The 13509-nt window shown below is 44.7% G+C and overlaps 1 protein-coding gene across 1 annotated transcript in view; it reads right to left on the reverse strand.

Annotated features, from left to right (window-relative positions):
* gbe1b (glucan (1,4-alpha-), branching enzyme 1b) overlaps window positions 1-12052 on the reverse strand; it is a 97742-nt gene extending 85690 nt beyond the window's left edge. Inside the window, exons 1-3 of the mRNA XM_076975766.1 lie at window positions 11893-12052; window positions 4569-4738; window positions 81-196 (exon numbers count right to left, since the gene is read on the reverse strand). Of these exons, the coding sequence (XP_076831881.1) occupies window positions 81-196; window positions 4569-4738; window positions 11893-11990 (384 nt within the window). The 5' untranslated portion in view covers window positions 11991-12052. The remainder of the gene's footprint in view (window positions 1-80; window positions 197-4568; window positions 4739-11892) is intronic.
* Window positions 12053-13509: the final 1457 nt, after the last annotated feature.

Here is a 13509-nt window from a genome sequence, read left to right on the forward strand (position 1 = left end):
TAATACTCCACCACACACACACACACACACACACACGCTCACACACGCTCACACACGCTCACACACACACGTCTTCTCACCTTCAGTCTGGAGTTGTGGGCTACGGCTGGTGAGTTGTCTTCTTTAGGTGCCAACAGTAGTTCCCATTTTCCAAACTCTCTCTTTTTGTAAGGGTGAGAGAATTTATCCCAACCATCTATTAGAAACACAGAACAACATGCATCTCAATTACACCTGCTGTGATACTGCACTACAAAATCAACATTTCTGACATTTGAAAATCTCTCAAAAATCCTATAATATAGTTATAAATTACATTTCTAAGAAATATTAAAATAAAATGATCTGAAAATCATATTATGTATACCAAATTGTCTCACAGAAAAGTAGCCATTTGATGTGATGGACAATTCAATTTCTCTCTTTATTTCTTTCTTTCTCTCTCTCTATCCGTCTCTCTGTCTGTCTGTGTGTATGTGTAGAAGTAACACTTCTGACTTTGGTAGGGAAGGTTGTTTCCAGTGTGGTTCCCTAGGCAAAGTCCAAAGTCCCAGATGCTGGGGGACCACGATGGTCTGATAAAGAGTGGGAACACATATGGGACACTCACTGAGAAGACTGGAGAAAAGAGGACTGGGAACCAAGACCCAATTAACCCATGCACCAAGCCGAACCCCAGAGCCGAACCCCAGAGCCGCTGTGCTGAGCCTGAAGATCACAGCTAAGATGGTGTAATCGTACCAGACGACCAAGACTAAGTGAAGAACCCAAAGAGCTTCTGGAGTAGGTATATGCAGTACTGCAGTAGGTATGTATCTCTACAGTGACCATCACTGAGAACAACCAGGTGATAAGCCCCACAGTAGCGGTGATACTTGAGATACAGCAGAAAGGTGTGATGAAGGTATCTGAGAAGCACAACAGGCGGTCCATACCTGAGGCCTCAGAGACTGCAAATACACAGCTCTGCCTGCCCATTTGAAGAGGTACACAAGAGAAACAGAAGAATAAACAAGATGTTCTCCCATGAGCCATCCAAAGTGTCCTCCCCATGGCGGGGTAACAGCATTAGAACAGACCCACCAAAGCTGGAGGCTGAGAAACCATATACTGGAAAAGCACATGACAAAAATGATGCATCACACGCCAACAACAGCCGGTGGTTATATCCCAGTGGCTGGATATGCCACACCAGACAGGACCCCAGATGCAGGCTGTGTAACGATGGACCTTAGACGATCCAGCACATGACAGCAGGATGCAAGATACTAACAAGCATACCATACATGGAACGCCATAACTCAGAGGCTGGCGTGGTATACACAAACACCTGTGAGGACTATGGGCTGGAAATTGCGAGGTCAAAGTGGCATACAACCCCTAAGGTGGTGGAGAATGACGAAGCTAAGATCCTGCGGGACTTCCCAGATACAGACTGACAAAATGGTAATGGCTAACCAACCCGAAATAGTGATGGATAAAAAGGATCACAGTGATAGATGTAGCAATCCCAAGTAATAGCAGCGTCATGAACAAGGAACATGAAAAGCTTAAGAAATACTAAGAGCTGAGATGTTGTTGAAGCAGACAGCCCCTCCTGTTTGAACTGGAGCACTAGGGGCTGTGACCCCCAAACTGGGAGAATGGATCCAGCAGATCCCAGGAACAACATCCAAGATCTTAGTCCAGAATTTCTTTGCAACATATCTCTACATGTACATGAAAATCAAGGTACTGAATGTGTTTAAATACACTTTAAGCATTTTAAGTAAAATTGACCCTTTTTGAATAATAGTGGATAATCCCGCCTACTGAACTCTTTATTCAAATGCATCACTGCCTGTTGGAAATGTAAACCCCCTTTTGCAATGGAGATGAGATGTTCAGTTAAATAGACCCGTGACTGGCTTACTAAGCGCCCATAATCAGTAATATAAATGACATTTTAAGTAACTGAAGAGTTGTCCTTCTTTTGGGTTTGTACAGGGTTTGAACTAACATAATTAGGCTAATAAATACTCAAAAAAATTAAATTTTCAATGAGAGAGCATTTGCACTCATATGAAAATCACTTCAGGCATTCTTAATTCACAGAATAAACACCTGCTCAGGGCTTCTGATTCAGAAGTGTGCTGCTTCATTTGTTAAGTGCCTGGTTATTGAGCTAATGGGTTAGCGTTACTTCTGCCTAGTTCATGAGCTAATGGGTTAGCGTTACTTCTGCCTGGTTCATGAGCTAATGGGTTAGCGTTACTTCTGCCTGGTTCATGAGCTAATGGGTTAGCGTTACTTCTGCCTGGTTCATGAGCTAATGGGTTAGCGTTACTTCTGCCTGGTTCATGAGCTAATGGGTTAGCGTTACTTCTGCCTAGTTTATGAGCTAATGGGTTAGCGTTACTTCTGCCTGGTTCATGAGCTAAAGGGTTAGCGTTACTTCTGTCTGGTTCATGAGCTAATGGGTTAGCGTTACTTCTGCCTGGTTCATGAGCTAAAGGGTTAGCGTTACTTCTGCCTGGTTCATAAGCTAATGGGTTAGCGTTACTTCTGCCTGGTTCATGAGCTAATGGCTTAGCGTTACTTCTGCCTGGTTCATGAGCTAAAGGGTTAGCGTTACTTCTTCCTGGTTCATGAGCTAATGGGTTAGCGTTACTTCTGCCTGGTTCATGAGCTAATGGGTTAGCGTTACTTCTGCCTGGTTCATGAGCTAAAGGATTAGCGTTACTTCTGCCTGGTTCATGAGCTAATGGGTTAGCGTTACTTCTGCCTAGTTCATGAGCTAATGGGTTAGCGTTACTTCTGCCTAGTTCATGAGCTAATGGGTTAGCGTTACTTCTGCCTGGTTCATGAGCTAATGGGTTAGCATTACTTCTGCCTGGTTCATGAGCTAAAGGGTTAGCGTTACTTCTGCCTGGTTCATGAGCTAATGGGTTAGCGTTACTTCTGCCTAGTTCATGAGCTAATGGGTTAGCGTTACTTCTGCCTAGTTCATGAGCTAATGGGTTAGCGTTACTTCTGCCTGGTTCATGAGCTAAAGGGTTAGCGTTACTTCTGCCTGGTTCATGAGCTAATGGGTTAGCGTTACTTCTGCTTGGTTCTTGAGCTTATGGGTTAGCGTTACTTCTGCCTAGTTCATGAGCTAATGGGTTAGCGTTACTTCTGCCTGGTTCATGAGCTAATGGGTTAGCGTTACTTCTGCCTGTTTCATGAGCTAATGGGTTAGCGTTACTTCTGCCTGGTTCATGAGCTAATGGGTTAGTGTTACTTCTGCCTAGTTCATGAGCTAATGGGTTAGCGTTACTTCTGCCTGGTTCATGAGCTAATGGGTTAGCGTTACTTCTGCCTGGTTCATGAGCTAATGGCTTTTAAAAAAGACAAGTACCTGAAGGGTGTGTCCCATGACCCAGTGTTTTCCTGTAATATCACTTTCTCTTAAGCTCTTTTCCCAAGGTTTATTTTAACACCTTCAGTTGCGTTTCAGTAAGTAAATTGTGTTGTACATGAAATTCATATTTTAGGGCTTACTAACCACACATCCATGAAGTTCAGCTTGTAAGAGGCTACCAATGGTGCAACTGCTCTCACTGATCCCACAGTTTTTAGACAATATATTGGATCTGAGCAGTAAACATGTTTCTGTGCTGTTTATCAAACACTAGCTTGGCTGTTCCTTTCCTGAGGCGTACCAGTGGACACACTGATGTTATTCTCTTTACAATCTTCTTACACACATCTGTGCCTACACCATAGTTAGCATTATTGCTGTTCTGTAACCGTTTAATACTTTTTCTACATAACGTGGCATAAACAACAGCCATTCACAACTGTTATTTTCTGTAGTTTGCCATTCTGGTGTTCTATTGTTTGCTACTACTAAGCTCACCAATGTGTTCTTGTTTCATAAGAAAGCAGCACGAACAACTCCTGTTTTGTCCAGATCTCTGAATTATTTTTTCTTCAGCCTCATAAGGGCCATACAGACACAGGCACTTGTTTGTCCTCACACAACGGCCTATAGCAGCTCGCTGTCCTGATACCCATGACCCACCTACAGTCTACAGTTTATCAGCTCTACACCAGGAGCTCATGAGCACACAGTGGTCAACTGAAGTTCTCCACTGCAGCTTCTCTGTTTCACAGAGAATTCAGTGTGCTAAATAAAAAAAAGGTTTCAGTAGAAAGCTCCTCTGTAATTCCAGGCTCTAATTTTATTTTACATTTAATCCGTAACACCTTTGAAGCCCTGGTTCTTTTTTCTCCCTCCACAGTTAAAGTTCTTTTATCTCAGATTACACACAAAAAAAAACTCCAAAGCAAAAGAGAATCAACTGAAAATTGATATGAAATACAGAAGCGTTATGGGCTTTATTCTCATGAAATATGAGACAAACTCTGTACTCCATCACCAGTAAGTTTAACTAGTTCTCAGTTTTCTAAACTTTGCGCTGTTTTATGACCAGCAAAAGGCCAGCTAATCAATGCAACCGCCATCATCTGAACCACGCGGTCCATCAGCACCGATGTGACTCGGGTGCACCTTTAGGCAGGGACAACGGGGCCATAGTACGTACTGAAGTCTCCGGTCAGGAAGAGCGCCTCGGCAGCAGGGGCCCACTCTCCAAACAGCATGCTGTTGTCCGGCTGGCGATGGGCTCCGAAGCTCTCGTAGCTGCGCGTGAACTGATCAAAGCTTCCCTCTGCCTCCTCCAGAAGGGCGAGTTGTTTCTGGAACGAGCCATATCTGCCAAGCAAAGACAAAAGCGAAGATCCACATCACTAGGCGGTGTAGACGAGCACCGAGTCTCACCGCTCTCGACTGCACAGCCTAACCCTGTAAATATTGTGAAAAATTAATTCGGTTGATCGTTGATGCGTCCTTGAGGGTTCAATCTGGGAAACAGATCAGAGCTGGATCACAGAAGACACGGCTACTCAGGCCCACAGAAACCCTGCTGACAAGGATATGGGAGAACTATAACCAACACGCTTATTCAGCATTCAAACGCACAAGCAGAATAATTACCCAGAAGACTTCAGCCTCACAACTGTTTTGATAATGGACAGAAGCCATTACAAACGCACGGTTAGCTAACCATACTCAGAGCCAAAAAATCCTTTTGGGCAGGATGGTCAAATGACACAGGGACCCAGCTTCTGGCTAGTCACCTGTAATATCCACGAGTAATATCTTTGTGGTGTTTGTTTCACATGAAAAACACTAAAAGCAGTCCAAACAACTCCATGTTATCTTTGTCAAACACATGAAGCAACCAGATGTATTTAGACAAACGATGTTGAAAGCTCATCACCACCACTAATTCCTCCTGCTCTAGAGGTCAGAGTTAAGAGTTCGGAGTTCATAGTTCAGAGTATCTTCCTGGTAAACTACTTCCATCGGTGCAGAAGCCAAAATAAAGCCCTTAAAAAGCAATCAATCAAACAAATAAATAAATACAACACAACACGCAAATAAAGCCATTTTGCAGCTTCAGACACATCACATTAGAATGGCTGGTGGTAAACAGAATATAAAATGAGCAGGACCGTCTCCAACTCAAATACACGAACTGCACCAGCATGTGGCAGTGATGCAGGCCCTTCAGGGTTTAGATCCATTTACCTTCAGACAGGTAAAGGCAGGTCTCTGTCTGCTTTTGAAGCGCTCAGAATACACTGGGGGGACCTTCCAGCTAATTCCCAGTTACAGTTTTCAAATAAATTATGAATGTATCTATCTCCTTCCATCCCACTGAGGCTGGAAGGATATTTCAACCCTTCATCAGCCCAAACCAACACGCCGCAGAAGCCATACTGACCAAGACAAGGTTTCTAAAAAACACTACGTACATACTGACCACAAAGTAAAATACACCTTGACCATATGGCACAGCAAACCCTTCTGTGCTGTGGTTTAGTAGCCCCTATAAAAGGAACTGATATACTGATACTTGTACTGATATACTGATACTTATACTGATATACTGATACATATTCTGATACTTATACTGATACTTATACTGATACTGATACCAATATACTGATACCTACACTGATATACTGATACCTACACTGATATACTGATACCTATACCGACATACTGATACTGATATACTGTTACCTATATTGATTCCTATACTGATTCCGATATTCCGATATATACCGATATTCACCACATGTGCATCCTTCTGTATCCCAGGATTGTGGGGGTTAGATTAAGACGTCCAGAGCTGTCTCTCAGTGCGTCACGGTGACTTCACTGGGCAGTGTTTCCCAGCACAATCATTACCGTAACTTAGACAGAAACGCAGTCATTACCATTCAATAGTGGTAAAAGGCCACCATAGTTAATATACCTCCACCATTGTTACAAAACCGTCACCATATTTAAATACCGTCGTACACCAAAATACCATCATACGGCACAACCCCATTTGTATACGTCTTTTACACATGATGAAATGTTGCATTTGAGGACAGTGCTGGCTAGCATGTCACCCTGAACACTCCCAACCGTCATCTCAATTATGCAGCTAATCTGTGCCAAATGTCTCAGAGTGTTTAGCATGAAGTCGGTGCTTCTTTCTGTTTGATTGAAGTTTAAGAACAATGACTCCTGGTCTGGTTTCTTCAAACCCACACGTGCCGCTTTGAGAGGGTGTGTGTTAGACGTTCACACTATGTCTCCACTGAAGTTCTGAATGGACATTCCCCTGCAACGACGCACATTGTACGTTGTGTGCTGTGAAGTGTTGGCATGACGACTTCTCTTCCAGGCTTGTGACATCTTACCGCTCTTTGTGCTGGCTTTTAAAGAGCCGTGCTTTAAATACACAGCATATAGAACGGAACAATTCAAAGATGTTACACTAGACAGAACAAACATAATTGGATTTTCTTCAACTAAGTTTCAGCATCACACTCTCTCTCACACACAAACAAGCATGTCCACATGCAGGAGACTAAGTAGTCTGCTTGACTCATAAGATATCCAAGAAAGCTTAAGCCCACTGAGACCAGATGGGGTTCCTGTCAGGCACTGCAGTGTGTCCTGCAGCAGGGACAGCAGTGCATCCTACGGCAGGGACAGCAGTGCGCCCTATGGCAGGGACAGCAGTGCGCCCTACGGCAGGGACAGCAGTGCGCCCTACGGCAGGGACAGCAGTGCGCCCTACGGCAGGGACAGCAGTGCGCCCTACGGCAGGGACAGCAGTGCGCCCTACGGCAGGGACAGCAGTGTGTCTTACGGCAGGGACAGCAGTGTGCCCTATGGCAGGGACAGCAGTGTGTCTTACGGCAGGGACAGCAGTGTGCCCTACGGCAGGGACAGCAGTGTGCCCTACGGCAGGGACAGCAGTGAATCCTATAGTTAGGGTTAAAATTCCAGACCAAGATCACAAGGACACACTGCCCAGTGGAAAACAGGAATTTGTAATAAGCAAACTCAAGACACAAAAAAAAAAAAAAAAAAAACGTGTAAAAGAAAATGTGCTGCTGACCCAAAACTGCTACAATAACAACAGAAAAAATGTCTCGCATCGCCTGTCCCCATTAGAGTGGGACACAACCAAACACCTCACTCCCAACGTAAAACAGCTCTAATCTCCAACTCATTCAATAACTGCAGAACCATATGGCACTGTGGAACTGCGTCATGCTGAAGGTCTCGTAGCATCAGAGGTAAACAGGTCTGTGGGGGTCAGGACAAGCCTCAGGCCTGCCTGCAACGCAGCGTACAGGTCAACACACGTGTGTGTGAGGCGTACACACAGGAACGGAACTACCTGCTGTGGCATCTCACCACCACAGGGTCCTTGACGGAGGTCATACTCTCTGACACACCGTGGAACCATGGATCACACTCTGCTGTTTGTTCCTCAACTAAACAAAGGTGAAGTCTTCTACGGTGACCGGCTCTCTAATACAGGATCACAAGGGCTGGTGTCCTGTTGTCCTTCTGTAAACATACAACACACCCTACTGTCCTGGTGAAGAACACCTGATCCACTGTCCTGGTGAAGAACACCTGACCTACTGTCCTGGTGAAGAACACCTGATCCACTGTCCTGGTGAAGAACACCTGATCCACTGTCCTGGTGAAGAACACCTGACCCACTTTCCTGATGCAGCACACCTGATTCAGTTAATTAAAGACTTGATAATTAGGTGATGACCTGCTGCCCTTGGATACAGATTTCTTATTCAACCCGATTCACCCGATGGAGCTACTGCTGGGCCTGGCAGCTGATTGGCTGATTAAAAATCGGGCAAAACAGTCCAACCAGGGTGGCAGTAGCCGTCTCCGTGACTTGAGTTGGCAACCACAGTTAAAAACATCTAGACTCGGTGGAGCAAGACAGAAGAAACACCAGTGTGGAAGGAAACTTTTCAGCAAGTTGTCAGTCCATAAAAAAGACAGAAAAAGAAAAAAAAATAACAGGAACGCGTGGAGAGTCAGGCTGATGAAATCCAAAGCACTCTGGCTGATGCCAGCAGCTCGTAAATATTCAGCGTAGCCTCCCTCTGTAATCTGCACAGGTGTTCAGTGCAGGCCTGAGTGAAGACAACAGCTGGAGGAGTCACCGGCTTTTCACTGGTCGAGACCTTGTGTGTAGGACTCTGGAGTTTCCCCTCACACTCTCAGGCTGACACAGCCAGGCCAGCTGAACATGCAAGGAACATGTTACAATAAACAAACAAAGATGGAAAAAAAATCTAAAGCCCAACGTATCTGCATGGATTAGGAGGCAATAAATATTTCACAGACCGTGATAAAAATCATGGCAAAATCAAAAGCATAATTCATGCAATAGAAATCACACATTTTAACATTCATTTTGTGCTCTGGAAAAAAAAAGCCTCTTACTGCTTTGACAAATGCCGTTCGATCATCCTTACTGAAATCGATGAAGACTGCATAATGATACAGCTTTCAATTACAGCAGCTCCTCAATAACCACCAGGGACCAGGCAGAATGATTCCTGAGCTCTGTCGCAACTTGGTGGGGGACACTGTACTGTTTTCACAACAGACGCAGGGTCACACCATGCGGTCTCCACTACAGACGCAGGGTCACACCGTGCGGTCTCCACTACAGACGCAGGGTCACACCGTGCGGTCTCCACTACAGACGCAGGGTCACACCGTGCGGTCTCCACTACAGACGCAGGGTCACACCGTGCGGTCTCCACTACAGACGCAGGGTCACACCGTGCGGTCTCCACTACAGACGCAGGATCACACCGTGCAGTCTCCACTACAGACGCAGGATCACACCGTGCGGTCTCCACTACAGACGCAGGATCACACCGTGCGGTCTCCACTACAGACGCAGGGTCACACCGTGCGGTCTCCACTACAGACGCAGGGTCACACCGTGCTGTCTCCACTACAGACGCAGGGTCACACCGTGCGGTCTCCACTACAGACGCAGGGTCACACCGTGCTGTCTCTACTACAGACGCAAGGTCACACCGTGCTGTCTCTACTACAGACGCAAGGTCACACCGTGCGGTCTCCACTACAGACGCAAGGTCACACCGTGCGGTCTCCACTACAGACGAAAGGTCACACCGTGCGGTCTCCACTACAGATGAAAGGTCACACCGTGCGGTCTCCACTACAGACGCAAGGTCACACCATGCGTTCTCCACTACAGACGCAAGGCCACACTGTGCTGTCTCCACTACAGACGCAAGGTCACACCGTGCGTTCTCCACTAGACACAAGGTCACACCGTGCGTTCTCCACTACAGACACAAGGCCACACCGTGCGGTCTCCACTACAGACGCAAGGCCACACTGTGCTGTCTCCACTACAGACGCAAGGCCACACTGTGCTGTCTCCACTACAGACGCAAGGTCACACCTTTTTCTGCCCATCACTATATGTTCCCTTGAAGCCAAGCACTAAAATAATATAAATAAAATAAAGTAAAATGGTTGAACCTGCCTTTCTCAATCCCAGAGTTATGTTTATGTTAAAATAAAGACCGGAGTTATGACGGCTTCACTCATAACATCTCCTAAACGCATATGCCATCCCATTAATTATTCCAACAAGGAAATATAACCCTCAAAATTAAATATTCAAGAAGAGCCACAGAAACAAAATGCTTGCGCCTCTTTTTGTTTGGCAGTATGCCTGTTGGCAGTAAGGAGAATTTGAACCTTTGCTCAGGGGTAAAAGCCCAGGACAGTCCTAGAGAAGTCATTACACAACTATGGTCACTACACAAACAATTTGCTTAAATAAAGAGTCATTTAACCTGAAAAAGCCCAGTTCAGCTCAGCGGACTCGCTAAACAGCAGCAGAGGCCCGTGTTTCTGGACGGTATCTGACACATGGCGCCCAAGATTTGATTCATCCTGATATCTGAGCAGAGTGTAATGTGATCCAAGAATTTAAAAATCTATTTAAATAGGCTAAGTCTATTCTGTATCCCATCATGTGGGACATCCATCTGTGAGGAAATTAACAAAGGCACAATTGTTTCTGAAGATTAAAATTAGCAATATTTTATCATTTTGGATGTTTAAGAGATCACCTGCCTGAGCGTCTTCATTAAAATGATAAAACAGTTCCACTGCACCATGTCACAAACCTCTCGGTAAGAGACGGTGCTTATCTCGACAGTCATGGGTTCTGAAACAGGTTCTGACAAGAGTTCCATCTCTTAATGGGATCAAAAATCCAGCTGGTTCCACTAAGCAAGTGTCTGTCTCCCAGTTTAGGGGTCAAACACGAGCAGCTGTGGGATTCTCTACAAAATATGGAATACAATTACCACTTGTCTGGTCTCATGACACCAGTTTGGTTGTGTAATGAATAACAGTAGAAATGAGCGGAGCAGACATGCTGCATCATCTCTGAGGAGGGGAAGGAATGATGATTTCAGGCAAAACCATCCGAGTAAATTTAAAAATGACCTTGAGTCGTATAACCACACCATGACAGACCTTCCAGACAGAGCAAGGTCGCCCTTTCCATAAAATTGATAATTGTTTGGACATGACCTCTATAAACAGGCATGCTATATATAAATAAACAAGGTGCTTACTCTGGAAGCATGCTAATACGGCAGGTTACAGTCAAACAATGTCATGTTATTAGGCTAGTGGAACGATCTACAATGCAGAATGGAGAGACCGGGTGAAAGCGAGCGCAGAAGAGCTGATGGTGTCCTGACTCACGTGTTTCTGCCAGACACACACAAACATGGCCACGCTTCATGTGTGGGCACAAACGCACTCCACTTGTGGATGCGACACAACACAGACGTGAACACTGAACATTGTGAATATTTGAAGATGGATCCCAGTGTGGACCAGAGACCAGGAGATCAGCTGTGGACGTCTCGTGTTAAATGGGCGTCTCCGAATTGTGCATCATAACAAGAACCGCTGCCTGGTCCGGACGATCAAGTGCTCACTGGGTTTTCCACGTACATTAAGAGAATTCAGATAGTTTGATGATCTAGTTGATGGACACACGGAAGCGTTAGCAGACCCGGCTCACTAAAGGAGCTTAACCCTAATCAGGATGCGTTTAGTCTTATGGTTAGGTGTTCTGGACCAATGGTTCGTCTCATTAGGTGCACACTGCTCGTTGTCTGGTTATAAGCCGCACACGTTTCTGCTTCAACACTTTATATCCGCCCGGGCTGCTCGTGAAGAATAGCACAGCACGCGGCTAATGCATGTCCTACCGGACTGCACAGCGAGTGCGCGGAACTGGACCCGGTTCTGGTAAGTAGATCTGCAGGGAGGAATTGTGCAAGGACCGTCTAGCCGACCGGGGGCGCGTGCAGCCCGGGCAGAGGAGAAAGGGTCAGAGCCGCGCGCCCGCCTCGGCACGCGGCGCGAGCGCTCAAACCGAACCGAAAAGCAGACTTTACCTCCTTTTAAAGTCCTTCTCGTACGGTTTGAGGAGAGAGTCCGTTTGTAGAAGGGTACTGAAGTTAGGAATCGAAATGTTGTCCTCGGGATCTGCCATGTTCGACTCAGACCAGAGCAATCGACTACCGAGCGCGAGCTCGAGTTCCGGGAGTTTTGCGAAAGACGTCGGGCGCGTGCTGGGGCCACGTGGTCACGCGCAACTTGCCTGTGAAATGCAGCTCGTGCAAGTCTGCTCTGGAAATAAAGAGCGCGGTGCAAAACGCGATAGATGGGCAAACATTTCAAACCAAGTATTTTAATTAATCAAAACACGACATGGAAAAAATTGTATGTGTTATGTTAAGTATCTGAAAATAAATTCTCATTTGATCAATTACGTGTTGAAATATCTTGTGGTATACTGAGAAGTATGATGTGATCTAAATCATATCATATACACACACACACACACACACACACACACACACACACACACATATATATATATATATATATATATATTAGTGCTGTCAATTCCAGGTGCCGCGATTAAAAGTCCTCACCAGGATTTTGCTCAAGCTTGCTAGATTTTCTAATTAGCAATGCAGGTAAAATTAGTGGAATCAACACAATCCAGGAAGCCTGAGCAAAATCCTGGTGAGGACTTTTAATCGCTGCACCTGGAATTGACAGCATATATATATATATATATATATATATATATATATATATATATATATATATATATATTAATCACATCAAATAAATTAAATATCTCAATTAAGCTTAACATTCTATGTGATGTGCAGATAATGTGCAGTGCACACACCAGGAGTAAGCTTGTAGATGTTGGAGATAACATCTTATCTTTGTGGTCTTCTGAAATAATTAGAAGTGATTCTGGTTCCCCAAACAAAATTTGACATTTGCAGCTTATTGACATTTGCAGATTAAGATCCTGCTTTTTGAACCTTTGGCAATGATCCTAATCAAACCGAGCAGCGTTTCTCAGGCCAGAGTTTGTGTAAAGACACACAACTGTTATCTGGAACGTTTTCGTAGAGGCAGCAAACTCCAAAGCACTACATTAATATTTTTTAACGATTTTGGCCTTTAGTTTATTAACTGCTGCACTAATCCTTCTACTTTTGGTTCAGTTGTGAAATGTATGTAGAGATGAAGACAGCATTACAAATCACAAAATTGTGCCAGTTACACAAGAATTAATACCTCTTTATAGGACCATCAGAAGGCTCCACTGATCTGGGTTATCTCACATCTGCAGGTGTGTTATCTTAGTGAAACATCAGCAAATTTTCAAGGCATTAACTTCAAAAAAAGCTGTTAGCACTCAGTGTGTTAGCGCTCAGTGTGTTAGCGCTCAGTGTCTTAGCTGTCAGTGTCACTACATCGAAGAGCATGTGTACAAATAGTGGGGATTAAGTGTTTATTTTGGTGCCTTGTTCAGATATCTTTTGAATAGAAATCACTAGGTATATAATAATGAATTTTCATTAATAATGTCACGCCATATAAACATGCCAGAAAACAGCTTGCAGGTCCATATGTATAAATATCACAGCCTGTTTTGTGTAGGGTACAGAGATTGATGCTCTTTTGAGACTCCTGACTTTTTA

Source organism: Brachyhypopomus gauderio, chromosome 16, assembly GCF_052324685.1.
Source record: "Brachyhypopomus gauderio isolate BG-103 chromosome 16, BGAUD_0.2, whole genome shotgun sequence".
Lineage (NCBI taxonomy): Eukaryota > Metazoa > Chordata > Actinopteri > Gymnotiformes > Hypopomidae > Brachyhypopomus > Brachyhypopomus gauderio.